At 41.4% G+C, this 27492-nt stretch overlaps 1 protein-coding gene across 5 annotated transcripts in view; it reads left to right on the plus strand.

Annotated features, from left to right (window-relative positions):
• Positions 1 to 27492, plus strand: part of AGPAT3 (1-acylglycerol-3-phosphate O-acyltransferase 3) — a 94273-nt gene that overhangs the window by 60397 nt on the left and 6384 nt on the right. For 4 of the 5 annotated variants that reach the window (XM_074858451.1, XM_074858452.1, XM_074858453.1 and 1 more), the window contains 5 exons: positions 15352 to 15578; positions 20005 to 20174; positions 20993 to 21154; positions 23743 to 23896; positions 24355 to 24457. In XM_074858451.1, the coding sequence (XP_074714552.1) occupies positions 15401 to 15578; positions 20005 to 20174; positions 20993 to 21154; positions 23743 to 23896; positions 24355 to 24457 (767 nt within the window). In that variant the 5' untranslated portion in view covers positions 15352 to 15400. Of the gene's footprint in view, positions 1 to 15351; positions 15579 to 16416; positions 16436 to 20004; positions 20175 to 20992; positions 21155 to 23742; positions 23897 to 24354; positions 24458 to 27492 lie in introns of those variants that run through there. The other variant, XM_074858454.1, reaches the window with a different exon arrangement.

Below are 27492 nucleotides of genomic sequence, written 5' to 3' on the forward strand. Positions count from 1 at the left end.
CCCATTCCCCCTCAGTGCACACACAGAACCCACGCTCCACCCTTTCCTCGTTTCTCATGGAAATGAGTTCGTGGAACACCTGCCTCTCTTTGTCTAGTATGCAAATCAGCTAATAAGATGAACTTAAAAAGGCAATAGAAAACTTTGCTGGTGTGCACCCATCACCCAAGATTACTGGACCTGAGACAGCACTGAATCCTCGAGTGAGGATCCGTATTTCTTTGACTCTCTTCCTCTCCTTTCTTTTTTTTCTTTCCTTTCTTTTCTTTCTTACAGATTTATAAGAGACCACCTTGCTTACTATCCTTTTCCAAGTTTAAGCTGTTTCTACCACACGTAAAACATTTTAACTGGTTGTTTGGTGTTGTTTCACCTTAATTTAACCCGAGGGGATCACAGAACCTTTACAACTCCCTGGGCTCCCAGTCTGGGTCGTAACACTGAGATGCTGCCTTATTAGTCCATGTCCAAAGGTGAGCAATAGGTCACCTTTTCTAGAGGCAGCTTCTTGGGAGAGGTCAGTTCATAATGCAAAGCAAACATCTGAAGTTTGGTGGCCTTGAAACCAAAGTAAACCTGGAAGCAGCCCGTGGTCTCTTTTTTTTTTTTTTTTTTTTTTTTTTTTTTTTTGTGGTGGTAGTGGCCTTTTTGCCTGGAAAGGAGAGAATCAAACCATATGCAGGTGTCCATGGTTTGGCCTTGTCTATGTGAAGAGCTGATCTCTCATCCTGTATCAGGAGTCTGCCAGGGAAATAGATACTATCAGCAGCTGAGGTTGCTCTCCTCCCGCTTGTCCTATAGTCCAAAATAACAGTAATTGGTCAGAGATTATTTTCCCCACATCACTGCCATGCATGTATTCTGTTTGCTTTAGCACAGTCCAATTTATTTATAAAACTGGAAGCTGAAAGCAAAATTTTGTAATGTGTAGCAAAGATCATAAAGTGCTCGCAGGAACTGTTGTCCAGAGAAAGATTGAGGAGGCTAATTGGCTGTTTGTATGGAAGTAGGTAAGTGACAAAAATGCTGTCAGAGTATAGATACCAAGAATGCATTAACACAGAGGAGAGGGAGAAGTTTTGCAGAGAGAACTAGCTAGAAAATATGAAATGAAATGTCAGGAAAAAAATGTTGTTCTTAACATATAATAAACCTTGTTCAAAATTTTTTTAGCAGAAAACATAACTGAGGAAGTGGCTTATAGTGCCAGAAAATTGATGGGAACTTGAGTTCTTGGGAAATTACTGTAAAAATAAAGTTTGCAAACCATTAGGATACTATTTTGTATCTTGTGATCAGAAATAGCATCAAATGCGCTTTACTAAATAGACCATCTTTCCAGTTGGTACACACACTGCCCTGACGAGGGGAGAATTAAAAACAAAACCTTTGTTGTTCTCGAGAGATCAATAATAGAAGCTACACTTCTGAAAATAGATGTTTATGTGGAGCAGGAGGCAAGGTAAGTCAGGGATATTTTAGGTTTACTATCCTCTTGAGGCATCTGAGAAATTTTTGGAATGACCAGTGATTGCTTTGCTGGTCCACTGGCAGCAGATCTGGTGCAAGGAAGCTGATGCATGGGGCAGAGCTGAAGACAGCGGCACTGGTGTGTGCGTGTGGATGCGTTGTCCGTCTGTCCGTCCCCCAGTGAGTTAGGAAACAGACAGCCCAGTTCAGAGGTGTTTTCCTGGCAATTAGTAACCTTCTCCTGCCTGGCTAAATCAAAGTGTTGTAGTGGTGACATTAACTATGTCTCTATGGCATGGTAGTAGCTAGCTATTAAATTCATGTCGGAACACCAGGTTGTCATTTTACTCTGTGGATTCAGCAATTAGGGGGAAAAGATAGAGTGATGAGGACTTCTTCTGATGTATAAATAACTTCTGTAGTCACATGTAACGGGGGGAAGGAAATAACATGGAGGTGGAGAGTGATGGATGGAAGACTTGTTCACAGTGTGAATTCAAATGTACAGGTTGCAGTGGGGAGTATGGTCTGGTGGTGATGTCTGCTCCCCTGTGCTGCTTTGTTCCTGCACTCCACCATAGTCTCTGAGATCTTCAGCTACCCGTGTTTCAAGGCTGCTATCTTCCCTTTCCTCTTAGCTACTTGAAAACTTGTGAATCAGGTTTGGGCATCCTCCCTGCCCTTAGCTCCATAGAGGTGCAGAAAAGCTGCCATTTTGAGGAGATTTGTGCTCTCCCTGTGCAGTTCTTGGACTGAACTCCACTGTTAACCATGTGTCAGGTTTTCTGTTTTGCAGTTGCATGGCTCACTTTGGAAAATGTCTCTCCATTCAGGGGAGTGACTCCAAGGGACAGCTGGGACCTGTGCCCTTTTGTCATTGAGGAAACCATACACTGATCTGGAAACAGGTGTTGTTTTCTGAATGATGCCTTTTTATACAATATTTAATTTGTACTTCTTTAGCCCCTTTGCTGTTCTCTGAAGAACACTAAATTACTGGTGTTATGGAATTTATTTGGGCTAGCTAGAAAAAAAAATCCCAATATTTTAAAGAAGTCACTTACTGTGGCTAATTACTTTGTTATTTGCCACTTCAGCTAGCTACTAGCTGACTAGTGCTTTGGCCACTTGCTGTCAGTGAACCTCTCTCTTCAGTGAGTGTGGAGGCACTCTGAAGGTTTTAGCAACTTAGGTGTTGTAGAAATTGGAGAAGGTGATTCAGGAAAGGACGCTCCAGCAAATCTGTCAAATTGTAAATCCCTACATCAAAATACAGAAATACTAAAGTTTCTCACTGAAATAGTTGTATTTTAACCTGTTTTTTTTAAGACAAACAAAACTTTTTTAACCTGATTAAACTTCAGAATTTGGGACCTAATGAGAGACTTAATTACCAGATACAAAGCAGATGTTAATCTCAAGTTAGAAAGTAGGAGTCAAGGTGATGACAAACTATCTTAAGTGGGTTACTCTATTTAAATATTTGTTAGTGTTTTTCCCGTAGTGTTCATTTAAGGCTTAAAAAGTGCTGTTATCAGCATCTAGACATAAATCTGACCAAATCCTGTTTTATGGTACCAATCATAATTTTGTATTAATAAAAATGCATTTTCACCTGTGTAAGACAACTGTCTGGCTTAATAACTTCAGAAAGAATGAAAGCCTTTGGAAGCATATTGAATTACTCTGAAAATCCACTCTGGACAGTATTCCTCTCACTAAAGAGAGTAGCCACAGCCAGAACATGTTCACTTTAAGAACAGAAGTCTACTATAAGGGAAAAAACAAGACTTAAGTACCAGGGAAAGTCTGGCCCCCTTTAAAATTCAGAGACCTCATTTTCTCCCACCAGTTTTTTATTCAGAGATTGCAAGAGGCTTTTCACTTTTTCAACTCCCAGTTGGGTTTTCAATGAACTAGTTGAAATGAACTAGTTGAAATGAAGAAAGTAGTCTCACTACACCTGCTAGCTCAATCAAAACCAAAATTAAGGCAAAAAGTCTTCTTCGCAGGAGGAATTGAAAATGCTTACATTTGAGGGGAAAATGTCAGTATCAGCAGTTGCTCCATGGGAAAGGCTGAAAATAATAGAGCTGCTCAATGCAGAATGGGACTTCCTGGTGGTCAAATCTTGACTTGACCTCCAGTCAGATGATGCAAAAATCAAAATAATAAAAATGCACTATTTTTCGGCTATATTGAGAAGAACTCACTGAGCCAATTTACAGCTTCAGCTATTTCTGTGGTTAATTACATGTTTGTAATAGATTATATAGTAAGTTTTGGTCCCAGTTCTCTTTCATAATTTTAAGCAACTGGAGTGTGCATCAGTTTTTTTAAATGTGGGGTTTTTTTTTAATCAAACTAAAAACCTGGGTTGTATTTATGTCTCACAATATGTACTTATATTGTTGGTTTTGCGCACCTCCACATAAAGTGGAGGAGGAGTTTGTAGGGCTGAGGTGGGGGCTGGCTCAGGTGCAAGGTGGGTTACTGCCCTTCAGCCCCTGCTCTCTAAGTCCCTCCTGGCCTGTCGCAGCCCTGAGAACTGGTGTCAGCACCTGGACTGGGCGGTGCATTGGTGCCCCACAATATTCAAGGTGCTTGTGGAGCAAGAACAGTAACCTGCAGAGAGGACAGAAGTAGGAGAAACCAAGGATCTATCACAGATAGAATTTCTTTAGCATTTGTGAAGTTAAATGCAAGGTGAGAATCTGTTCCAAGCCAGTTAAGAACTGGGAAGAATTACTACTTTTTGTCTGTCCTTTTTGAAAAGAGCATATATAAAATGTTCATTTGAACTTTCTTATTACCCTGTATTGGATAATGTATGCCTTAGCTCAACAGGAAAAATTCAACTGGCATCAATTACTTTTGTAGAGAGGGAAGAGATTATATATTCTTGCCACATTGCCTGAAAAAATGGAAGATTCATGCTTCTGTCAAAATGCAAATTTTATCACAGACTTGTGGCATCACAGATACTGTGTAGCAATTTCAAAGGTGTGTAAACTGCAGTGGGATGGAATAAATTATGAGCTGACTTGAGAAGAACATTGATTATGGCCACCCCAGCCTTTTGAAATTACTTGTAAATTGTGGAGTCTTCTGACTTCCGCTTCCCACCCTCTCTCTGATTATAATGCTGATTTTCTACAGACCATTTCTTTCTAAATACTGCCTTAACTACTTGGTTAAAATGAAATTCTATCAGGTCTTCAACTGCTATGCTGGAAGCTGCTGGCGTGTCCTGTGCATGTTATATATATAATTCAATTTATATAACTATATAAGTTATTTTTATATATTTCTATGTGATATATATATATATATAAATTACATATAAATGTATCTATATGTATAAGCAAAGTTATTTTCAAAGCCATACCTATGTGGAATTTTGCCCTACTGTACCGAGACCTGCTGGTAGCTGAGGAGCATTGTTTGGGAGTGTCAGTATGGTGCTAACCCACCAAATCTACAAGACTTCCAGAGCATCCACAGTGTGAGCCATAAACCTGGCTAAAATCTCCATCCCTTTCATTGCAGGGAGAAGCATGTTGCTTCCTGCTCCCCTGCCCAAAGGTCTGGGGTCCTCTATCATAGGGAAAACATATTTTCCACCCCCAGCTGCAGGAGTGGGCATGCGTGTTTTCGGCCACTTAATCCTGCTGCTGCATGGTGGAGAAGTATTTTATATTCTTTCCTTTCTGTGAGAGGGAGGTGTCTCAGTTCCTCCTGAGATTTAAGGAAGAGGTGGTGGTGGTGGGGTATTAGAGCAGACCGCTATGGATGGTTGTAGGCTGTTGTCTCAGTCTGTCCACCCCCTGCTTTGTCCAGCTGAGGTCCAGAAACCTTAAAACCACATCACTGTGGCACTGCGCACAAACTGATAAGTCAGGGCTTAGGCAAGTTCACCTGGCAGCAGGAGAGAGCTATACGCAACACGGTCAAGTGGGCAGTCAACAGGTGCCTGTGGGGATGTGCTCTACATCTACAGCATCCTAAAGTTGTGTGTTGTCATTGAGGAAGAGATTTCCCATGCTTGCAGTGTAACTTTGGAGCAAGTCAGAAGCATGCAGATACTGTGGTTATTAGGCTTTGCTGGCTTGCTTTTCATGATTGAGCATTCGAAACTGCTTAAATGTCTTGTGCTTGTGGCAGTTTCGTTCATTGTAAGTACAGTGGTTAAATGATGTGTGAGCTCCTGCTGGGCTATGCAGTAAGCTCCATCTAGCCATTAGCTCTCACAGGTATCCATTCCCTTGTGTATAGGGGTAAAGAGATGCACAATATTTACCTAAGGTGCCACTGAAGTCCTTCGTTAGATGTTGTTGATGAGTGAACCTGGCTGGGAAAAGAAAAGGGAGCATTTAGCACCAAGAGCATACCAGTACTGCTTGGCAGGTATCTCATCCCAGTATTTTCTATCATCTGCCGCACTTGAAATTGGGCAGGACACCCTGCTGTTGCACTCAGAGTGAAATTGCAGAGAGCAGTTAGCAGGACAGAAAATATTTGGCTTTCCTTTAGAGAACTGGAGTGGAGCTGTTAGACCTTCTGGAGTGTGTTGAGTTGTTCGAGAGCTTCTCCCAGGCTGCTTTTGCTCTCAAAACCTATGCAAGCTGGAAACTTAACAGAATTTTTCAGAATTTGGGGTTGATGTATAAACTGAATACCAAATGGGCAGGTGATGCCTGTAATGCTGTGCACAGTGGTTGAATGGCATAAATCTGCTGTGGCATGCAGCAGGAATCTTGCACAGGCCTGGGAAGTTGTCACCATATGTAACAAAAAGAGGAGGGTATAACATGAGGGAAGGAACAGGGAACTGGGGAGCTAGCAGAGATTGGTATCCTGCTTCTCCCTTGAAGGAGTTTTATCTAAAGTGGTGAAAGGGGGAGAATAGCTGCCCCCAAATAAACAGAAAGGGTCGGGGGGAGGTTTACAAGCTCCCAAGAGAAGGAGCAAGACTGACAGAAGGTGTTTGACAGCCATTTCTGACTGAGTCACATTTAACTGTCTGTCTGGAGGCATGAGGAATTTGCAAAACGTGGTAATTGTTCCTATTGGTTTCTTAAAATATACAGAATACAACAGTGTTCTAGCTCATGCATTTCAGCATAAAATGTCTTGCTGTGGGCTGGTATTTTCCCCTGGTTTTATCTTTTTTTCTTTTAAATTGCAGTCTCGCTATCTTCTCCTCCTCCACGTAAGAGCCAGGGAGGTCCGCTCCTGCTGTGCCTTGCCATGCCAACAGGCTGCTGGGAACATGGGCTCCCTCTTGCTCTGGGTTGATGGCTCACGTCTCTGTGCGTGGCTGCATCAGGGAGGTAGTGTTTGGGAGGTTGACTTCTGTAGTGCTGCAAAGAAGGGCACACACAGAGCCCTGTATAGCCCCCAGGAAGAGCAGTCAGCACCGGGGTGGGGGGGTGGGACCCCCGTTGCACTCCTGGGTTACTAGTGTCCTTTAATGGGGAAGCTGGTGCATTAAAATGTGCACATTAACTTGCAGTTTAGCTTAGCTCTGCTGCAGTAAGGTTTACTCAAGTGCAGTTGCTTTTTGGTTCAGGAGACCAGAACTGGAAAACTCTTACTTTTTGCCCATAACTGTTGAATTTTCCCCTTTCCATTAAGGATGGAACCAGGAGTAATGTGTGTCTGTCTGCCTTTGGCTTTTGAAATGAGGCTAATTGTATGCCATGTAGAACAAGGTAAGTTACGGGTTGGTTTTTTTCTCTTGATAGCAAGCAGGTCAAAGAAGGAACTTGAGTTCAAATGCTTGCAGTTGAGTAAATATTTGTAATCAGTAATATTCAAGTTTAGGACAAGGTTTATTAAGGCTGAATTCCACAAGGGCTCTCCCAAATTTCTGTAAATATGCATATACCCACAAAACCCCTCTGTATCTATGAGAAATGAGGCAAACTTGCAGAACTTGCAAATTATTATCTTATCTAAATTTAATATGTAATTAAGGTTTTGTAATTATGGCTTTGGGAAGAATTAACTTTATGTGGTGTTTATACTGAAGCAAAAGTGCCAGACTGCAGACTGAATGATGACAAATGGTGTGTGTATACAGGGGAGAAACAGCATGCAAACACCTACAAGCAGTTGTAAATGACATACTATAATAGAAACTATCCTAAGTTTACTAAACCATAAGGCAATGTTTGTCTTCCTGAAATAAAAAGTTACATGCATGCACAACCAAGTTTTGAAGTAGTGGGACTCCTTCACTGGAAAGCTCAACGCAGAATCCTGGGGTGCCTTGCAAGTACAGTGAGGCCGTGCTACGGGAAAAATGATGTCAGCCTAGTTCAGCAATACTCATCCGTGACATCAAAGTTGTGTGGGCTGGTTTTACCCAGTGAACTTGCGACAGAATCTCTCTAGTTTCCCTGTTGTCAACAGAAAATCCTTATAAAAACACCTTTGTTTTCTTTGTCAATAAAGAGATGCTTGCAGTGAGAGAGGTTTTTCAAGCAGTTCTGCTTCCTTGTGTTGGTTGTCTTGCAGCCAGCAGATTTCTAAGCAAGTCAGGATTCATTTTGGTTATCTGATCCATTTGTTTAAATAGAGGCCGAGTTAACTGAGTGTGTATGCTGAGGAGAAATTGAATTTGTGCACGCTTGGGCTTTTTTTTTGTATGTGCCAAGTATGATGAAAGGAAATGGTTGAAATTAAATTTGGAAAATAGCCATTTTAATATTGCTTGCGTTTTCAGCTGTAATATTGTAGCGACAAGTTAGGAAAATACAATTTCATCTCTAGCAGAGGCATAAGCACAGTGCTCTCCACATCTGGTGAGGAGGCTTAATCATGTCAGTAACACTCCATTTAGGGTGGGGAAGAGGGAAAACTGCCCCTCAAGTGCAGTGATACGTGGTATCAAGAGCTGTTTTATCTCCTTTTGTTCCATGGAGTTGTTTGAATGTTTTTCTTGACATTGTTTACATATTCCGTGGTCTTCTATCTACAAGATACAAGTTAAACAACTGGTTACCTTGATTTATGTTTTTTAGAGCAATCCCTATCTTGATAGGAAGCTGCCCCACATTTTAAAAGCAGGAAAGAGCGCTAAGGCTGAAGTCCCAGTAGGGTGTGGACCTCTTACAGATGTTCTCCATCGGGCAAGGGAGTGTTGCTGTGGCAGGAGGTGCTCTGAGCACATAAAGGCCTCCCCACAGTGGGGCTGTGCCCTAGCACAGCATCTGTCAGGTGGAGGGATGACTTTCTGTTGTCACTCCTGGGTGGGGCTCACTGGTATGTGGAAACTATTCACGTATGCATTTTACTTTGTAACCTACTCTAACCTACTCTCCTCTAAAGTTTAATTGGTAAACTTACAGTCTTTTAATAATAAAATTAAAGATTTATAGAGTGGAGGAGGCATGAACAGGGACTAGTGTTTCTGTTGAGGATGTGTGCTCCTGACATGATTGTCATTGTTCTGAGTGACCATCACATCATGCCTGGAGTTAACGCCTACACTTTACCTATGGCAGAAGAAAAGGAAATAACTTCGTCAGGACCTCTCATTCTGTATGCCTACTAAATGACAATGACTGTTGCAGCAATGTGCACAGCTTTTTTTTTTTTTTTAACCTTGAAGTATTGTCATCTCATTAGGATGATGAGTCAAGCAAAAGGCATTCTATTTAATGGAAATAGAAATTTTTGATGAGATTAGTCTACAGATACTGAGCCAAACCTATCGATACTAGTGGAAGTTTCTATGATTTAATGGACTTTAGATCAAGATCAAAATAATACATTTCAGACATAGTGGTGATAATCTTTTACTCCTGACTTTTTCTAGAAACTGGCTGTGATGCTGTTTCAAAGCCAAGATTGACAAAATTTCAAGGAATAAGTTCTCATCTAACTTCATGATGGTAGCTCGGTAACATTCTTTCTTTTTGAGATCATATTCCTAGTTCTGACAACTCAGAATCAAATTTGCATCTTTGTGACCTAAGTTTCGCTTAAGGTCCTCTTCCATACACTTCAATTTTAGGAATTCATGACAAGCAGGATTTTTAATGAACTCTGAATCAGCCTTGCATTTCACTGAGGGATGTGCAGGGAAATTAGACCTATATTGTTAGAGGAACTAAGATAATCTTCCTGTCACGCTCAGATTTAAAAGACTAGGTTTGTAGTAGACAGTTTGTAATGCTGTGTGGGATTTGATTGAATAGTTGTCTATTTTTGCAGTATATCTGGAGAATCCCTAGTACAGACTGTTCAGATGGATAGCAAAACTGTTGTTATAACTTATTTCCTTTCATTTGCTTATTAGCTGTACTGACTCACTGCTGTTGATCTAAGCTATGTTTTCTAGCCTACTTAGACAGCTGGGGTTGCCAGTGGTTCTAAAACTATACTTCTGAAATAAATCAGGCCTGAGTGGAGACTGCTTTTAGCAGTGCCGTGATAGAGTTGGCAGGAGCCTCGTGTTGCTTTTTTGAAGTCAGGGGCAAAGCCCTGGGTAATTACTCTGTCCATTGGTTTTGTATGGCTTCTGCATCGTGTGGGTCAGGCTCCCAAATTCCTCATCACAGAAGGAGATGTGGTATAGTACAGGAAGTGGAAGACCATCAATTACCTACTTTCTTCCTGAATATTGTCCTATAGCAGGAAAATTTTGCTATGAATATATAATTACATTTTTAAAAACTGGATAGCCACTGCACTTTTGTCTTTTGGCTAGAAAAGTATTGCGTATTTTGCGAGGAAAAAGTATTTCTTAGAGGTAACTGAGTTAATTTACTTCTGAGCATTGAACACGGCGCATAAGATGATCAACATATTTTTGTGTGGTATGTCCCAGAAATGTCCAGGAGAATAATCTGCTGCCCCCATGGCAATGTAGTACTTTTGAGGGATGCTACAGTAACCAGACTGGGACCTGCACTTTTATTTATCCACCAGACAGCTATAGGCAGTGGCACTGAAAGTTTTCCTTCACATCTCTGCCATCACTGTTGGATAGCTGGTTAGTATTCTTGGGTTTTCTGATCTTGTAAGGGGTGGTGAGGGAAAAGATGCTTATGCGAGTGATTTTCATAGCTGCTTTTAAAAGAGAAATAGCCTGAGTTGGGTCATTGGAGAAATCTGGAGGGTAGAAAGTATACTGAGAGAAGAGGCGTTTTCTTCACCTCCTGGCTGCTGCTGTTTGTACCTGTCTTCCTCATGCACATGAAGGAGCTCATGGAACAGATAGTTCTCACTTTGAATAAAAAATAAGTTTTTAACTTCCCTTGTGTGTTTTCGATGAGGCAAGTTTACAGAATTCTGAAAAATGGTGAGGAAACTTTTGATGAGACATGGCCAACAAAATGCCTTTTTGTACTGCTTCTGACTTGCAACATTATTAGCCTTTCTTCATAGAGAGGGTTTGCCAAGTTTATACAGACATCAAGGGAACTTAAAAAGCTCAGTCTGAAAAATACAGTATTTTAAAATATGTTGGTAAAAGGTAGAATTCCGTATCATAAGGCTTTCATTCCTCAACTAGCAAAAATGCTACGAGGTAGGTAAAATACCAGAATTTGGAGGGGGGGTGACAACACATTCGGAGCAAAAGATAGCTGTAATTAGTTTCATAAGTGGAGATAAATATGGTACGATAGAGTGGCAGCAGCTGGAAGATGGCAACACCATGCTCGGAAAAACTGAAGGCAAAAGGCTAGAGATATAAGTACTGGCTGCTGCAGTTCTTGTTGTCAAGTACATTAATTCTCACTGGGTTGGACTGTTAGAGTCAGTGGACCAGTTTCTAATTTCATGCTCATATTCACGCAAACCTCATGAACTTCAGAGGAATTGTATACACTTGATAGCAATAAATTAATTAAAACCTGAAGTTCAAACTGGAAATACTATATTATAGAAAGATTAATGGATTAATTTTTAATTTTGAGTTCATAAATAACTGTTTCATGAAATGGCTGTAATGTGCTTAGTGCATGTTGTGCATCTGGGGTTTTTTAACATGATTTCTTAATAAAATGAGGCTGATGCAATCACGCTGTTGCTGTCATTCTCCCTTCTAATGGCTTTTGAACTTCGTGGCACATTTCAGCAACATTTAACAAAGAGGTAGAAGTGTCAAAGCAGTTTAATCATTAGGGCTTTCATGAATGTAGAAAGCTGGGTAAAGAAAAAAGGTTATATTCCTCCTTCTACTGAGAGACATGTAGTATCTTTTGGATACTGGAGAACCCATGTTAACGTGGAACTTCAGGACACAACTCTGTACCCAAGAAAGCTGTAGGACATCTGCCTCCTTGCCCTTTATTTGAGAGGCATATAAATAAGGGAAGGAACCCAGAAGGATGCAAAGCATTTAAGAACTTTTTCATCAGAGAAGATAAAGATCAGTACTATGGGGAGTGGTCTCTGACTTTCATAAAGTCAAACAACCCTGTGAGGTAAGGCACTAAGAGGCAATGAAAGTGTGCCGTTTGGTTTGAGCTGGGTTTTACACTAGTGCTGTCCTGTGTGACAAGCAGGCACTTGGCGAGGATGTGAAAGCAGAGAGAGTACTAAAGTTTTGTGCAGTTCTCAGTGTGGCTACACAGGAGAAAACTAAGGTTTTGCAGTGAGAGGTCGGTGTTGTGAAGTTACAAGGTGCTTTAGGAATAGAAGGGAGAAAAAAGTTTTTACCAGTAGGTCTTTGAATATGCCCATGATATGGGTATACTTTAAAAAAGAAAGAATGAATAGTGCTGAGACTTGCTGTCTTAAACTAGGGCAGATGTTTACTTCCTAGACACTTCACTTAGCTGATCTTAATATATGTGTTTCTTCTCCTCATTCCAGCAAATACTGATTTCCCCATCATCTCCCTAGCCAGACCGTGGGATTCAACAAAACAGCTGCTGACCACCCTTTGCCTGTTGGCCTCTCCCTGTATTGCCTGGCTGTCCTACATGGGCAGGAATGCAGAAAAGTAAAGAATTCCTGGGTTAAGATTAACTAATTATCTTAGAAGTCACATACAATTAAGTGAGGCATTGGTAAAAGGGACGCTGGGAGGTTCTGTATCCAGCATTGAAACTAGAAGGATCAGACAAGACTAACCCATTTTTCAATTGATCCCTGTCCATTTTAAGAGGAAGTGCAAGTAAACCAGCTGTGCTTCATGGAGCAATTGGGCAAATGCTGTCCTTGAAAGGTGCCGGAGAGGAACCAGCTGTGCCTTGTCTGCTGTCCTCTTTACCCTGTAGCAACACTGGTAAGACTTGTAGTCCCCAGGTGCATAGGGGTGCAGTGAGCCCAGGTTCAGGCGCACGAGGTGGCTGTGCAGTGTCTCCAGCCAGAGCCACGCAGCTCTGGAGTCCCGCCAGGGTGGATGGTGCCCTACATGTGGGGCAGGACACTGGCGCAAGAGTGATAAATCCTGTTTCCCACGTATAACAAAGCTGGAAAAACAACATGCTGTGATGTCTCCAGCTTTGTCTGGTAAGGAGGGAGGGATGTGTCATTTTGGGTTTGTAATAACAGCAATGTCCTTAATATAAGGGACAAATACCAGAGTGCTCCAGACTTTGCTCAAAGCAAAGAGGTTGTGGAAATGGAGCCAAACCACTCAATTTGAGGATAATACTTGACGCTTCTATTTTTCCTCGTGCTGTTTGTATGCACTTTGGGCCCTTGTCCGGAAGGAGTCAAGCTGTGCACTGAAAGGCAGTAAGTCCTGGTCTAATGACTATGATAGATATGGTCATCAGCAAAGCTGCTTGCACATGGCTGTACAGAAGGCAAGTGGGGATTCAAGAAATAGTTGGGTGCGGGGAGGGAAATTATTCTTTTCTGGTTTGTTTGAACCGGCTTTTGAGAGAAACCAGATGAAGAGAATGACTCTGATCTTGGAAATTAAGAACGTGATGTTTAATGTTTGGCAGTAATTTAATACAATGACTTGAAGAACATGCCAGTGAAAAAGATAAATGAGCCCATTGCTGTGTTAGGGAGTTGAACACCAAATACCATGGCTACCTCACATACAATATGTGTGAATGCTGCTGCAGTCTTTTGGCTGTATGAGACAACTCTACCCTGCAACACTTTGGGGAGGGGAGAGGAAGGAGGGCTTCACTTGTTTATTTTTAAACACAAGTCTCTGCTTCCCAACAGCTATTCTTAAAGTAATTTATTAGTGGAAGAAATGTTTATTCCATTCTTACAGGAAAACACTGGGAGAATTTAGATTATTCATCATAAGCTTCAATATCAGCTTATTCAGCTTGGTTTGCTTTGCTTGACGTGGTAGGCACAATAGTGGCTGTATTGAAACAGACTTTTTTTTTTCCCTCTGTAATGTGCTTCTGAAGTGAGTAGATTACTCGTGATGCAAATAGACTTTAATTGTGCAAAAGCTAGACACTCTGTGCCTTGAAAGGCAGTACCTGATTTGTAGAAGAGATGGTAGAAAACAAGCTTTCACAAGTAAAATTGCTGTTGAGTTTTATAAATACCACCATACTGTAAACAGGTGGCAAATGAAAATCGTTTGGTTCCTCACAGCTGGCAGGTACTTTATTTTCAGGCATCAGGAACTTCTGCATCACCTTTGGATGCTTGACTTGTCAAAAGTGTTGGTTACCATCTACTGGTTGGTCTGGTCATTTGCAACACTTGTAAAAGCTGAGCATAAATACTGTCAGCAAGCTTTGGCAGAAAATCGGGGTCATGCTTTTATTTTTCGTGTGAGACGTTGAGGCTGTGGTTTGACAGCCTGGTTGGCCTAGTTGTAGGGCTTCTAGTACACAACAGGTCAAAAATGCCAGTGCCACATAACGTGGGGTTTGGAATAAACTCAAATCTGGTGGCTTGGTAAATACATTTTATTGGGTTAACTTTGTACTGGCAGGATTTGTATTGGGTCAGACTTGTCTGTCTAAGCTACTGTGCCTTTCTGCTGGTTCAGACATCGCCCGTCTTTCTGCACCTGGTATAAATATGGCACATGCTCAGAGTTTAGTGCTCTGGCTAATTCGGTGAAATCAAGATTCTTCACCAAAGCCCTTTCCAGATTGAGTTTGTACTGTTATATAGCCTAAGGTTTTTCTATTATTTTACTTTTTCCACATACTAACTAGTATATTTGATCATGGAACTGTAGCTTGACAAAATGGGAAGTTATTAAACTTGCTCCAGCATGGGTTTTGGACGTGGGAATACTTAATTTTCATGCCTTAGTGTTTGCCAGACTGACACTCTATGTGACCAGCCCTGCTCTTTTCATCCCGAAATTCACTGCAGGATGAAGAGCCTGCTCCCCAGATGGACTGCTGTACTCTTCTAGTCAAAGCAACTGCATAACAAAGTCTCCATAGCCCCCAGCAGCCCTTGCTCGGTACTTGTTAGGGAGAAGTCTGTACAGAGCGGTGGCTTTGAAGGCAGTCTAGGAAGGCATTGCTCGCAGCTCCAGAGGGTGGGGGTGGGGGGCTGAGGCTCCTGTTGCAGTTCAAGGACAGCAAGCCCTGAAGGTACAGCAGTCACTGTGCAGCTTGTTTACTGATCGGGGGTCGACTGCTTCACTGTGAGTGCAGGGCTCGGTGTTCTTGCCAGCATTAAGTCCAATTATATGTGATCATTGTTTGAAGAGAGGTGTGAGATTCATCTTCAGCAAACAGTAATCTTAGGGGATAGTAAATTGTAAATAATGATTCCTTACTATTTTTGTAAGTGGTTTGCACCATCAACAGATTAGAAGACCTGAATGAGACCGGCTTGGAGAGCAGAGTGTTTATTGGGTTGGGTTCCTGTTGCTGAAGTTGCATGGACTGCTTCAGGGCTCTCGCTTTGCCCTTCCTCAGGGCTTACAAATCCAGTCTCCATCTGATTCTTTTCTTTCTCTTTCAGGACAATTATTCTGACTGACAGCCCTTGCACACACTTCTGAGTGGTTATCATGGGCTTCATTGCCTTTCTGAAGACCCAGTTCATAGTTCACCTCCTCATTGGGTTCGTCTTTGTTGTGAGTGGACTGATCATTAACTTCATTCAACTATGCACGCTTGTCCTCTGGCCCATAAACAAACAGTTTTATCGCCGAGTAAACTGTCGCCTTGCCTATTCGCTTTGGAGCCGTGAGTATTCTTGAAGGGGATGAGAGGGCTGGGGGTGAGGAAGGGAGCACGTTGTGTTTCTCTTTTTGTTAATTAAAGAAAAAATATATATATACACACATTTATGTGTATACACACACAGAAACGAGAGAGAGAGAGAGAAGTGATAAGTTAGATGTAGACTCTTTCAGAGCAGTTCAAAGCAGCCATCTTTTCTGAAATGTTGGGAAAACATACAGAAGTCAAGGGACTTATACATATTGTCACTCTGGTACTCAAAAAGTGGGGAGTAAAGCTCCCCCCTGCCCCCAACCCTATCTTGACCAGTAGGAATTGTCTCAATACCATCTTCATGCAACATCAGAGCCTGTGCTAAGTGATGGGGAAGGGGGAATTCACAGAGACTGCTTTAGCTATTGAGCATATGTGCGATATTGACCACTTATTTAGGGATCCAAGTTGATTGTGTGATCTGCAAAGAGAGATGTATCTAGTGTAGATGCCTCTATAGCTGAACTGTGTGACAACTTCAAAGTCCTCTTACACCCTACAGTGTCTGTCTGTCACACCAGTATTCCCTCCCGTGAGCAGTTTGTCACTCTTCTGCCTGTGGGACGGCTCTACAGTGAGTGCAGCTGCTTTGCTCTCTTCTTTCAGACCTTTGCAAAACTTCCTCCCTGTGAATGGCTTTTTTTTCCTCTTCATACAGCTTACCAGGGGATTAGATTTCTGAAATGAATGTTTAGAAGGCTTCTTAGTCCAAATGTCACCTCCTGTTTCAGCAGTGAATCATCTAATTCGTTTTCATTCTCCATCTCCTCCCAGTATGCATGGCCACTTACCTTAGTGCTCAGCTCAGCATCCAACTCCCACTTCAGGTAAATGAGTCACCTAAATAAGTACTTGGAGACAGTGGACTGTCAGCAGCCCACTGACAGGTACCCACATTTCTTAAATCATCAGTGTGAAGTACTACCAACAGAAACTCTTCAAACTATCTAGTTCAGTTTCTTTTTCAGTTTGTTGTCCTTGTCCTTCCTGTGCTTTTTGTCCTATCTGTTGAGAATGTTGTCTGAGAAGCACAGGAGAAAGGAAATTAAACAGAGAGTGGCAGGCAAACTGTCAGGAGAAAAGGTATTGTAATGTAAGAATTTATAGGTAGAAATGTCAAAATTAGCTTGGTTGGAGGGGAGTGTAGGTATATGGGAATTCTTTTTTATTTACTTGTAAGAATTTTTTAATGTGCTTTTAATAACCTAGAATCTGATCTCATCCTGAAAACTATTGTTGCACTAATAGTCTGGCTTTTCTAAGGATATGAGACCACTGTTAGCATTGTGCATGGAAAAATGACGCTTTGAATGCTGTTACCTTACATCTTGTATACACTGGAAATAGCCTACACTATTGTTCAAAAAGGTTTGGAGAAGCTGAGTAGATAATTGGGTTGTACCTAGGGTAACCCCTCCTGTATGGCCTATTATAAATTAAATGATTGAGAAATTAAACTATGAAAATGAACATAAATTTTATATGGGATTGCAGAGTGCTGATGGCCTGTAATGGAAGAGCTGACAGCATATGCACTTCAATTGTGATTTATAACAAATTAAGTAAGCTGTGTAAACGCAGCAGTTCACATGTTGCCATTCATAATGATATATATTTCATTATGTGGAAGCCTTTTGGCGACAAACCTGTAGGTTGGTGTTCTGTTCCAGATGCTGTTTTGCTCATTTACTCCAAGCTGTTTAGTTTTAGGCTGAGGGTGTTCGTGTCAGAGCTGTCTGTAACAGGAGCTGCTCTGCCTCTCCAGCAGAGGATCACTGTGCCGGGGTAGATACACAGGTGGTCGTGTGTCTGGCTATGTATTACAACCCACTGAAAACCAGGCTCTATTCTTACTGTATCTCTTCTCATATACCTAAAGCACAGCTTCAGAAGGGGAAAGAGACAGACTCTGTCCAGTGTTTGTGGCAGACGTTTGGGGAAGGAACAGCTGTTGAGCTCTAGCCTCAATGTAAGCCCTTTGCAACGAATGTCATTCATGATGGGTAGTCTGTACTTTAAGCTCTCCTACATCAGCTCCTTTCAGATGACTCACGCCTTTGGAGAGCACAGCACGTTTGATTTAGTCCTGTTGCAAAAATAATCTCTCAAATGTTAGCACTTTAAACTGAGAGGTTGCACTGTGCCTCTTGTTTGCTTTGTTTCTGGGTGGCTTGAGAGGCCATAAACCTGCCTGCTTTGGCACGTGGGAACCCCAGCCACAGGAGGGGGTTTGTTGCAGCAAGGCGTTGCGTGTCCTCTACAGGAAGTATCCCAAGCAGTGCAAGTGTAACTGTCCCATTGTTCAGAAGGATGGGCTTGCTGTAGCATCGGCAGGTTCGGTGCCATGCAAAATAGCTGTAACACACTCAACAAAAAAAAAGAAATGAGCCCACTCCCACTTATAATTACATCATCTATTGCTACACTTGTAAAGGACAGTCTGTTTCCTTGTATTAATTCTCTGGCTCGTCTACCCTACTCTCTCAGTATGAACTCTGGCAAATCTCTCAGCAAAGCTTCCTCCACTATTTTAGAGTGAATGGTACAAGAAATGCTCTTCAGAAAACCATCCACACCTGCCTCTGCAAAACTTTTTCTGATTTTGAAGAAGAAACACACCCATTTTGTTTTATTTCTGATAAGAAAATGCAGCAACTGTGGCAAGTCCTTAGTACATAGACAGGAATGGAAAGGGAAAATCGCTCAGAGTACCACACTGTGTTTGGTGCCACTACTCCATTCTTCTGGCCACCTGCTTGGCAGAGCATAGCTCTCAACTGAGGTCACTCTTGCTGTCCTCTTTCCCCTTTTACTGAGCCAAGATAACCAGAGCAAGAAAGGTTAATGATCCCATCATTGCAAAGGAGACAAAAGCAGGAAAGCAATGATAGAAACCTCTAGCTGGTATAAACTATTATTTTGTCTTTCCTCTGCTGTATTTCCAGTTGACCAGGGTTACACTCTCTCAGCAAGTTGCATAACTTTGTCATGCCTCCAGATGAGTGAGTCCTGAAAACAATACAGGAGAATAACCTGGTGGATAAGTGGTCACATAGAGAATACAAATGAAAAAGATAGTGCTAGAGAAGCTATGTTTGTATCTTCAGCAGACCAAGATTGGTTTTCCCAATCATTCATAAATACTGTTTGCCTTCTCTCTGATGTGGTGTGAAATTGGACCCAGTCTTATTTAGCAGTATAGATAGATTACCCTGTCATGATCCCACTGATCAGAAGCCCTTATGCAGGAAGACACTGCTCCACTTTGCAAAACCAGGGTCTCCCAACAGAAGGTTGAAATACCACATGACAGAACCTGATGTAGAGAACCGTGGGGGCACCTTCCAGTTTTGACTCTGCAAGTTTGTCATAGCGATGTGGGAAGAGTTGGACTTTTTAATGCTATATTTGTGCAACCTAATTTTGATTGCATCCATAATCTCATTGAAATGAGAAAATACCAATGACTACAGTTTGCATGGAAGCATGGGAGAATGAACTATTCTCATACTTCATATAGTTGTCCCATGATACAAGCAATGCCTTCCATCTGCCTCGTTGTACTGAAATGAGAGATATAGGCTAACCATAGCAACTACATTCAGTGTGTGCTGAATTTAAGTGGAAGGGTTTTTTTAAGATGAAAAAAGGGGAGGTGGAAAATAAGAAGAGTGGGTAATAAAGGAAATGTTCAGGGTGGAGTAAGACATGCTGGGATATTGAAAACAGAGGGGAAAGGCCTCATTCTTTCTTTTGCAGTAAAAGAAAGACACGATTTACCATTCCTGTCTTTGCCCGGGTATTCTGATAAATTGGCTTGATTCTCTGGTGCTTCTGACTCTGTGTTGATGACCATAATACAGAATGGTTAGAGTCCTGTGTTCTAATATTAAAATCTATTGCAGAAGATCTATGGCACTGTATCCCTTTAAAAGCCCTTTATTGGTCTGTTTACCTCCATAAAGCTTGTTTCATGTCAAGTAAAAGCATTAGGCTGCATCTATGCATAATTTGTATTCCACCTGGGAGAAACTGTACTCATTTAGTGGAACAATCAACAGCTCAACTGTTGTTTTCAGGCACAAAATTTTGGTTTTTTTTCCCAGTGATCATGAAATTTCACATTCATAATATAATGCCCAAACTTGTCACTATTAAAAACTTGCTAAATTATCCATAATGTATATGTCTAGTGCCTAAATACTGCTTAAGGATGGTAATGTGATTTGATCTATACCCATCCAAGCTCTCATTTCATCTGTACTGGTTTGGATTGAAAAGGTGACAGTGTTGTTGGGAGTCAGAAGAGACTAGGCACTGAATGGTGCTGGAGATGAAATGCTAAATGCTTTCTGTAAGCGGCACTACTAACTCCTCTCTCCGTCTTGTTTGTTAGAGCTGGTAATGCTGCTGGAATGGTGGTCAGGCACAGAGTGCACCTTGTTCTCTGACGAGGCCACTGTGAACACCTTTGGGAAAGAACATGTCATCATCATCTTGAATCACAACTTTGAAATCGACTTCTTGTGTGGCTGGACTATGACAGAGCGCTTCGGAGTGCTAGGGGTATGTGGGGCCATGAGCTTTCCCTTCATCTGGAGGATGACAGGTCTCTTTAAAACCCATGCACATACAGAATCACAGAGGCATCTAGGTTGGAAAAGAACTTGAAGATCACCTAGTCCAACCATTAACCTAACTTTGACAGTTCCCAACTACACCGTATCCCTAAGCGCTATGTTGACCCTACGCTTAAACACCTCCAGGGATGGGGACTCCACCACCTCCCTGGGCAGCCCATTCCAACACCTAACAACCCGTTCTGTAAAGAAATGCTTCCTAATATCCAGTCTAAACCTTCCCTGGTGCAACTTGAGGCCATTGCCTCTTGTCCTGTCACTTATTACTTGGTTAAAGAGGCTCATCCCCAGCTCTCTGCAACCTCCTCTCAGGTAGCTGTAGAGGGTGATGAGGTCTCCCCTCAGCCTCCTCTTCTCCAGACTAAACAACCCCAGTTCCCTCAGCCGATCCTCGTACGGCATGTGCTCCAGACCCTTCACCAGCTTCGTTGCCCTTCTCTGGACACGCTCGAGTCATTCAATGTCCTTTTTGTAGTGAGGGGCCCAAAACTGAACACAGTAATCGAGGTGCGGCCTCACCAGTGCCGAGTACAGGGTAAGATCACTTCCCTGTCCCTGCTGGCCACGCTATTTCTGATACAAGCCAGGATGCCATTGGCCTTCTTGGCCGCCAGTTTCTTTGCATTTGAGTTTCCAGATATAACTCCATCAACTCTGTCATCTTAACTTTAATGTCTTTGTTTGATCTCATTGTACAAATCAGCAAATGACACTTTTGGATTGTTGTTTTTGTTTTTCTCCAAGAGTTCCAAAGTTCTTGCTAAGAGGGAGCTGCTATACGTGCCCCTAATTGGCTGGACGTGGTATTTCCTTGAGATTGTTTTCTGCAAAAGGAAATGGGAAGAAGACAGAGATACTGTTATTGAAGGATTAAAACGCTTGGCTGATTATCCTGAATATATGTGGGTAAGTGTTGAGTTCCTCCTCCTCACTGCTAGGAGTGAAGGTACTCATGTGATTGTAGCCTTATGTATCAGGAGAAGGTCTGCTCACTACTTCCTTCAAGTGTTGTCAAGGAAGACCTGGGCTCTGTTTCAGGAGGTCTTTTGGGATATGCTGGTAAAGTGTTGCTCTATTTGCCTGTCAGTAACAGAAGTCATTTAGGAAAACAGTTCAGAAGCTTGCATAGATGATTAGAAGCTTGATGATAATTAAATAATAATCAGGCTTCTGTAATACTTGTTCATTTTGTCTGAACTTAATAAAAACAGCCCATATTTGATTACTAAATCTATATAACCTTAAGCTACATTTCTGAGGTAGGCTAAAAAGACACCTAAACAAAAAAAAATCTTCTCTGGAGAAGTGAGTGAATTTGGGGGGGAATGCACAGACCATGGATTTTGATAGGAAGTTCTTGTTAGTATGTTCACGGATCTGTGAAATTACAGGTTTCCCAAAAAATGTCTATGAGAACATACAGCAAGCTTACATCTGCTTTTGCAGTTATGCTTTTCCTTTTTATTTTGATATTATTTGAAGTCAAGGGTGAAACATCTATGTTTCATTATGTGCAACATTATCAGATTTTACTGCAGCAACAGAGTGGTTTACTCAACCTATTAACCTTCTTTTAGCTTTGAATGCAAACGTTTTGATAAATTTACTGGTTTGCTTTTATAGCAGTGCGTGCAGTGTACAGTTATTTGGCTTATAAAACATTTTAAGAGGCTTTTTGTGCATTTTAAATGATTTTTTAGTATTACCCAGTACAGCTTCTTAAAATGGATAGTGAAATAGTAAGCCTTAAACTAGCACACTGTGAATGCGTCAGTTGTGATTTTTCTATCATTACAAAGTTGTAAGAATCTGGAGAATGTATTTTAAACTACTTAATTGCTTGAATATATGGATGTGAACTACATTTAATATATCTTTCTGATTAGTGTTGAAAAAAAGAATAAAAGAAAAAACCCTACCAATTAAAAAATCTCAAGACTGTACTTTAGTTGCAAATCTATACATTTTAATGATTTTACAATTGAGAACCTAGGACTAGTCTCTAGGGAAAACAACTTGAAAATATAAGTGCAAAATGTAGTTAGCATTGATTATTTAAATCAAGACTTCCTGCTTGGTAATTTAAATCCTGATTAAAATTGACTTGAGTAAATCAGTTTCCTAATTTTTGTGCATTCTAAATGCCACGGTTGGGGCTGTCTGCACAGTCTTCCTTCGTTAAGGTCTTTCTCACATGTGCAGTGCAGCGCAGCCAGTACCTTGCTCACAGCCTTGGTCCAGAAGGATCACTGTGCCATTGAGTAGAGGAGGGTGAGAATTTGGTATAAGAGCTTGTGTCGCAATCTCAACCCCAGTCTGCAGTGTTACTCTCTGTACCTTGTGCTGTCCGCACCACTTGGTGGTGGTGGTGGTTGGTCAGGTTTTCATAATGAACGTGCCCTCAAGGGCCAAATGAAGATTACAGGACCAATCCCTGTTCTCTCACTGCACTCTAGCAGGTGTTACTTTTGAGTCTATGACTTTGCGGTTTCAACATCATTTAACTTGCCTTTTGTGGTGCACACTATGTGGATACACTACAGAAAAAAAAAATCAAGCAACCACAGTACTGACAAATAGCAGATGTATAGTGATGCATTTGATAAGTCTTTCTTTCAAATTGCATCATTGCATGATACTGCTGTGAGAGTAGTAGCAGTCTTCCCTTCTCCCCCTCCATTGCTTGCCTGGAATGCAGAGGTTTGTGCATTCAAATGAAGCAATTGTTCCACTGGTGGCACAATGGGAGTGATGTCCACCTTTCAAAAAAGGCAAGGGATAAACAGAAATTTACCCTAGGGACCTCAGAAGATCTTCGTTTGTCTGCTCTTGGCTTTGCATTGCTTCTGGTCTATCTTTCAACTGGAGCAGAGGCAATATAGAGGTTGGAGAAGGACAGATCAATGTTTTGTGCTGCTTGAAGTCAGTATGGTTACTCTGGATACCACAGTCTGATTGGTGCTTTACAAGATGAACAAAGTAAAGGTTCTAGGGAAGGGCACCTTTTTTTATGAACACAACTGATACAAATGCAAAACAAAAAAAAACCATAAAAGCTTTCAGACAAACAAGTCTGTCTTCAGATGAGTAATTCTTGTTGTACAGTACAAATTTTAAATGAGGTAGCTAGTGATTAATATGTTTTTTCCTGAAGTGGTCATGTACTGATATTTGAATTGCTTTTTCTGATTTGTAGATTAGTCCATCACCAGCCAGCCAAAGACTTCAGGGATTTTTCTTTTTTTAAGTAAAAGTTTCAGGTATAACCATTTCAACTTTTTGTCGCCTTAAATTTGGTACCAGTGTTGTTAAAATTAAATTGTAAATGAGTTGTGAGATGGTGCTTATGCCTAATACTTGATGACCAAATGAGACAATTGAAATGTGTGCGCATGCATGGATGTATGTTTATCTCGTGCAAATTTTCAGTAGTCTGCTTGGTTTCTTTTGATCTCAAGATGTCCTTGGTTTTGCCTTTTGTCTCATTGTACTAGTTTCTCCTGTACTGTGAAGGAACTCGTTTTACGGAGACCAAGCATCGTATCAGTATGGAGGTAGCTGAATCCAAGGGGTTGCCTAAACTGAAATACCACCTGTTGCCCAGAACCAAAGGTTTTACCACTGCTGTCCAGTGTCTCAGGGGAACAGGTACTGGCAAGCTGCTATTTGTGCTTTGCATTAATTGTAAGGTGTTGTTTAGTGTACTCTGTGTAGCACAGTGTAGTATACTTTGTTGTTCATTATGTCCGTTACAATTAGTGAGTTGGCAGTAATAAGCATTCAGTGTGTCAACTGTTAATTTGTAAATTGCCACATAACTCTCAGATAACGGTCTTAAAAAATATTAAACGTTTCATGTATGTCTTTGTTGCTTAGTTCATCAAGTTGTCTTGTGTTTTGATGATACGCATGCTACATAGATGGGAATGTCAGGTGGCTGATACAGTTAAATACAACATGTAAACACAAAGTAGTGAAGGACTCTGCTACCTGACATCATTAATGCAAGGCTTGCACAAGGCTCTGTTGCTGTCTAATGCAAGGATGCTGGCAACATTGTTGCTAGAATTGCTGCTATAACAGCCATATTTTCTTTTTTGCAACAGTTTCAGCAGTGTATGATGTAACACTAAATTTCAGAGGAAACAAGAACCCGTCTTTATTAGGAATTCTTTATGGAAAGAAATATGAAGCAGATATGTGTGTAAGGTGAGCATATAATGATGGAGGTGAGCCCTAAGATGCATGCTTTGGCATGTCAAAGTATATACAGATTTTACAGGGAAATGTCCTTTTCTGTAGTCCCCTTTTCCTTGTCCTTCAGGTTTCTCTGCAGGCCACAAAGACCTGCCTGTTTCCCCCCTGCTCCAATTCACTTTTGTGTGAGATCCCATGATAGCACCCAGCAAGTCAGAGACCACTGGACAGACTTTTAAAGCCTGGATGTGACCCCACTGTCGTTTCAGGGTTTCCCTGTTTTATGCAGTGAGGACACTTGCCTGCCTTTTTCACTTCTCTGCTGGGAACAGAAAACCAACTGTTCTGCCCCCTCCGCAGTCCTCTGTGAGCATATGCAAATAGCCTGTCCAACTTCAGTAGTCTCTTGTAGTAAATAGTGTAAAGCTCCTTACTGTGCCAGTTTCCTTCTCTCACATGGTTTGATTAGCAGATTAGAAGTTAAATAATGCTGAAATTCAGACATCATATGAATGAGGCAGGACATTCTTCACATTCCTCATTACTCTTTTGCCTGAAAGAGTAGCTGCTAACACCTAAGTCCATGCAGCGTGTACACATGTACATGCACACACACACATGCCTTCTCTTTCTTGCTTTCTCCTTCTGCTTTAAAGGCTTCCTTGTGATCGTAAAAACTACCAACCCTTTCCTGATGAATTTCTTCTTTTCCCTTTTATTGTTTGGACATGACAAACAACCTGGTTGTTCTTCCCACAGTTCTTTTGACAGTTTACTTCTGCTTCTCTGGGGACTTCACCCACACTTTGACAAACATTGCTATATTCTGGTGATGGTGTTGATGTTTGGTTTTTTTAAAAAAAAAAAAAAAAAAAGAAAAAACAAGCCTTGCTACTTCCCCCCACACCTTTCCCCTCTGGCCTGGGGTCTGTGTGTTGCAGATGCATGGCACTGGCTCTATATATTGTCCTTCTAATGAAAGCAGGTACGTCTTCCCAGAGCCTTTTCCAGCAGTGAAAGACTTTGTAGGGAATCTCACTGATTATCCATTGTGTGGAGGTATAGCAGCAATAGTTTTGTGGAAGAAATACTATCCCAGGGGAGACTGCTGCAGCTCTAATGGGGAAGGAAAGGACACATGTTCCAGTTCTATTCTCAGATACTGCAACTTCCACAACATTTTAGTCTTTCTGTTGGAAAGAAGGCTGCGGAGGTGATGGGGAGCAAGACAGGGTCACTCATTTGCAAGGGTTTTCATTTTGACTATTTACACTTGCCAGACATATTCCTGATGAGGAAAGTGAGCGGACGACTTGCCAGCTAGCAAAACAGCTGGTCATCTGGTTGCCACCTGTAATTCCATACTGATGGCAGATGCGTGTAGCATGTCTAGATAGATCTGGGGTACACATGCATGGATGTACATCTGTATAATTGAAGAGCTGCCTCATGCATTCCGTTAAATATCCTGTGGCTTGCTAATGCAGATGCAAGTTGGTTTTGGTGAGGTAGTGGGAGGAAAGAAGAGAAATGTAGTTTTCAATAGTCATTAGAAGAGGTTTGGATTCATAAAACTCTGTTGAGGATGATGTTGCCAGGTAAAATTGCTAATTTTACCCTATCAAGGAAACTTAATTACTGTGTTCAGATAATTTTAATTTAAAATAAGTTTATGGCCTGAATCAACATTCTCAAGATGTTTTTCTACACTTGAATCTTTTTGTCTGTTTGGGAGAAGAAGCTATGAGAATAAGGAAACTGTTTTTACAATCTTTTTCCTGAAAATTGAATGTGTCCTTAATGTGTCAGCAGACTTAGCTTAGCTCAAAGAAAGGAGGAAGCACGTAAGCTCTTGTTCTTCATATATGCATATGCAGTTACCTGTGCAGAGGTAAGAAGCTTAGCTCTCTGCAGAGGATCCCGTCTTTCTCCTGACTGGCTCCAGAGAAAATAATCTGCTAAATTACCAAATGTTATTGCTGTGAGTTCCCTCTAGTGGTGAGAGCAATACAACGACAACTTTACCAGAGAGCTTTCAGCAAATAACTTTTTACTGAGCTTTTATTGAACATTATTTATATTAATTGAGCATCTCCTCCTGTTAGAGCTAATGAAAGTAAAACTATAAAATCTGGTGTTCAGTTGGTTTGTTTATGGGATGCAGAAATTATTAGAAATGTGTTAAAATATCTTCCCTCTGCTGGTGCAGACCCGAAGGCTTTAATTCGTACTGTGGAAATATATTCCCCTTTGAGCAGCAGCGAGTAAGTTGTATCTGGGATCGCTGTGACTAGAGCCCTCCCAGAGGTCACTCTTCTGTTGTTACTACCCTGCTGTTAGAGCGCCCTGATACAGTCCCAAGTGTTACCAAAATATGTTCAGGCTGAGGGTAAGGTGTGTGCCTGCCCACTACAAACCAAGCAACTTCTTTCTGAATCGATCCAGGACTGAGATGTGTGCCACTGAGAAAGGAGACGATACATTTGTGAGCATGTTAGTGGCCTTTCTTGGAAAATAAAAGCATGCAGGAAAATGGTTGGCTCTTCACCACTAGAAAGAGGGTCTTAAAAGGTGCCTGTTCTTGGTGAGGTCAGGTCAGTACCAGGAGCTGGGCATAATTTTCATATGCACCTAGAACTGCATACCTCAGTCTGTAGGGCTGGAGAGGCAAGGGGAGAGAATTGCAGTCACTACAGAAGATGATGTTTTCCTTAGGGTTGGTACAAAGTGAATTTTTAACCACCCCGTCCATTCTTTTGAAAATGGGGTTTTTGCTAACAAAAGGTAACAAACAGTTACCCTGGGGTTTGCCACTTGCTTGTATTTTTCCAGCTCTGGGTGCCTCACTGGGAGTCAACCAGTGGCAGTTCCAGTGAAGGAAGAACAGTGAGTGGGAAATGCTTGTTTTACTAACGTGCTCTGAAATTGATGGGAGCTTGTACAGATCTTTTGTTGTAGGAATCTGAGTTTTTAGGTGGAGAATCAGTTGTTATTTAAGTCCCAGTTTTTCTCTGCCTTTAAGACTTCTGCCATCAGTGACAGTGTTA

The sequence above is a fragment of the Strix uralensis genome, chromosome 2 (genome assembly GCF_047716275.1).
Source record: "Strix uralensis isolate ZFMK-TIS-50842 chromosome 2, bStrUra1, whole genome shotgun sequence".
Lineage (NCBI taxonomy): Eukaryota > Metazoa > Chordata > Aves > Strigiformes > Strigidae > Strix > Strix uralensis.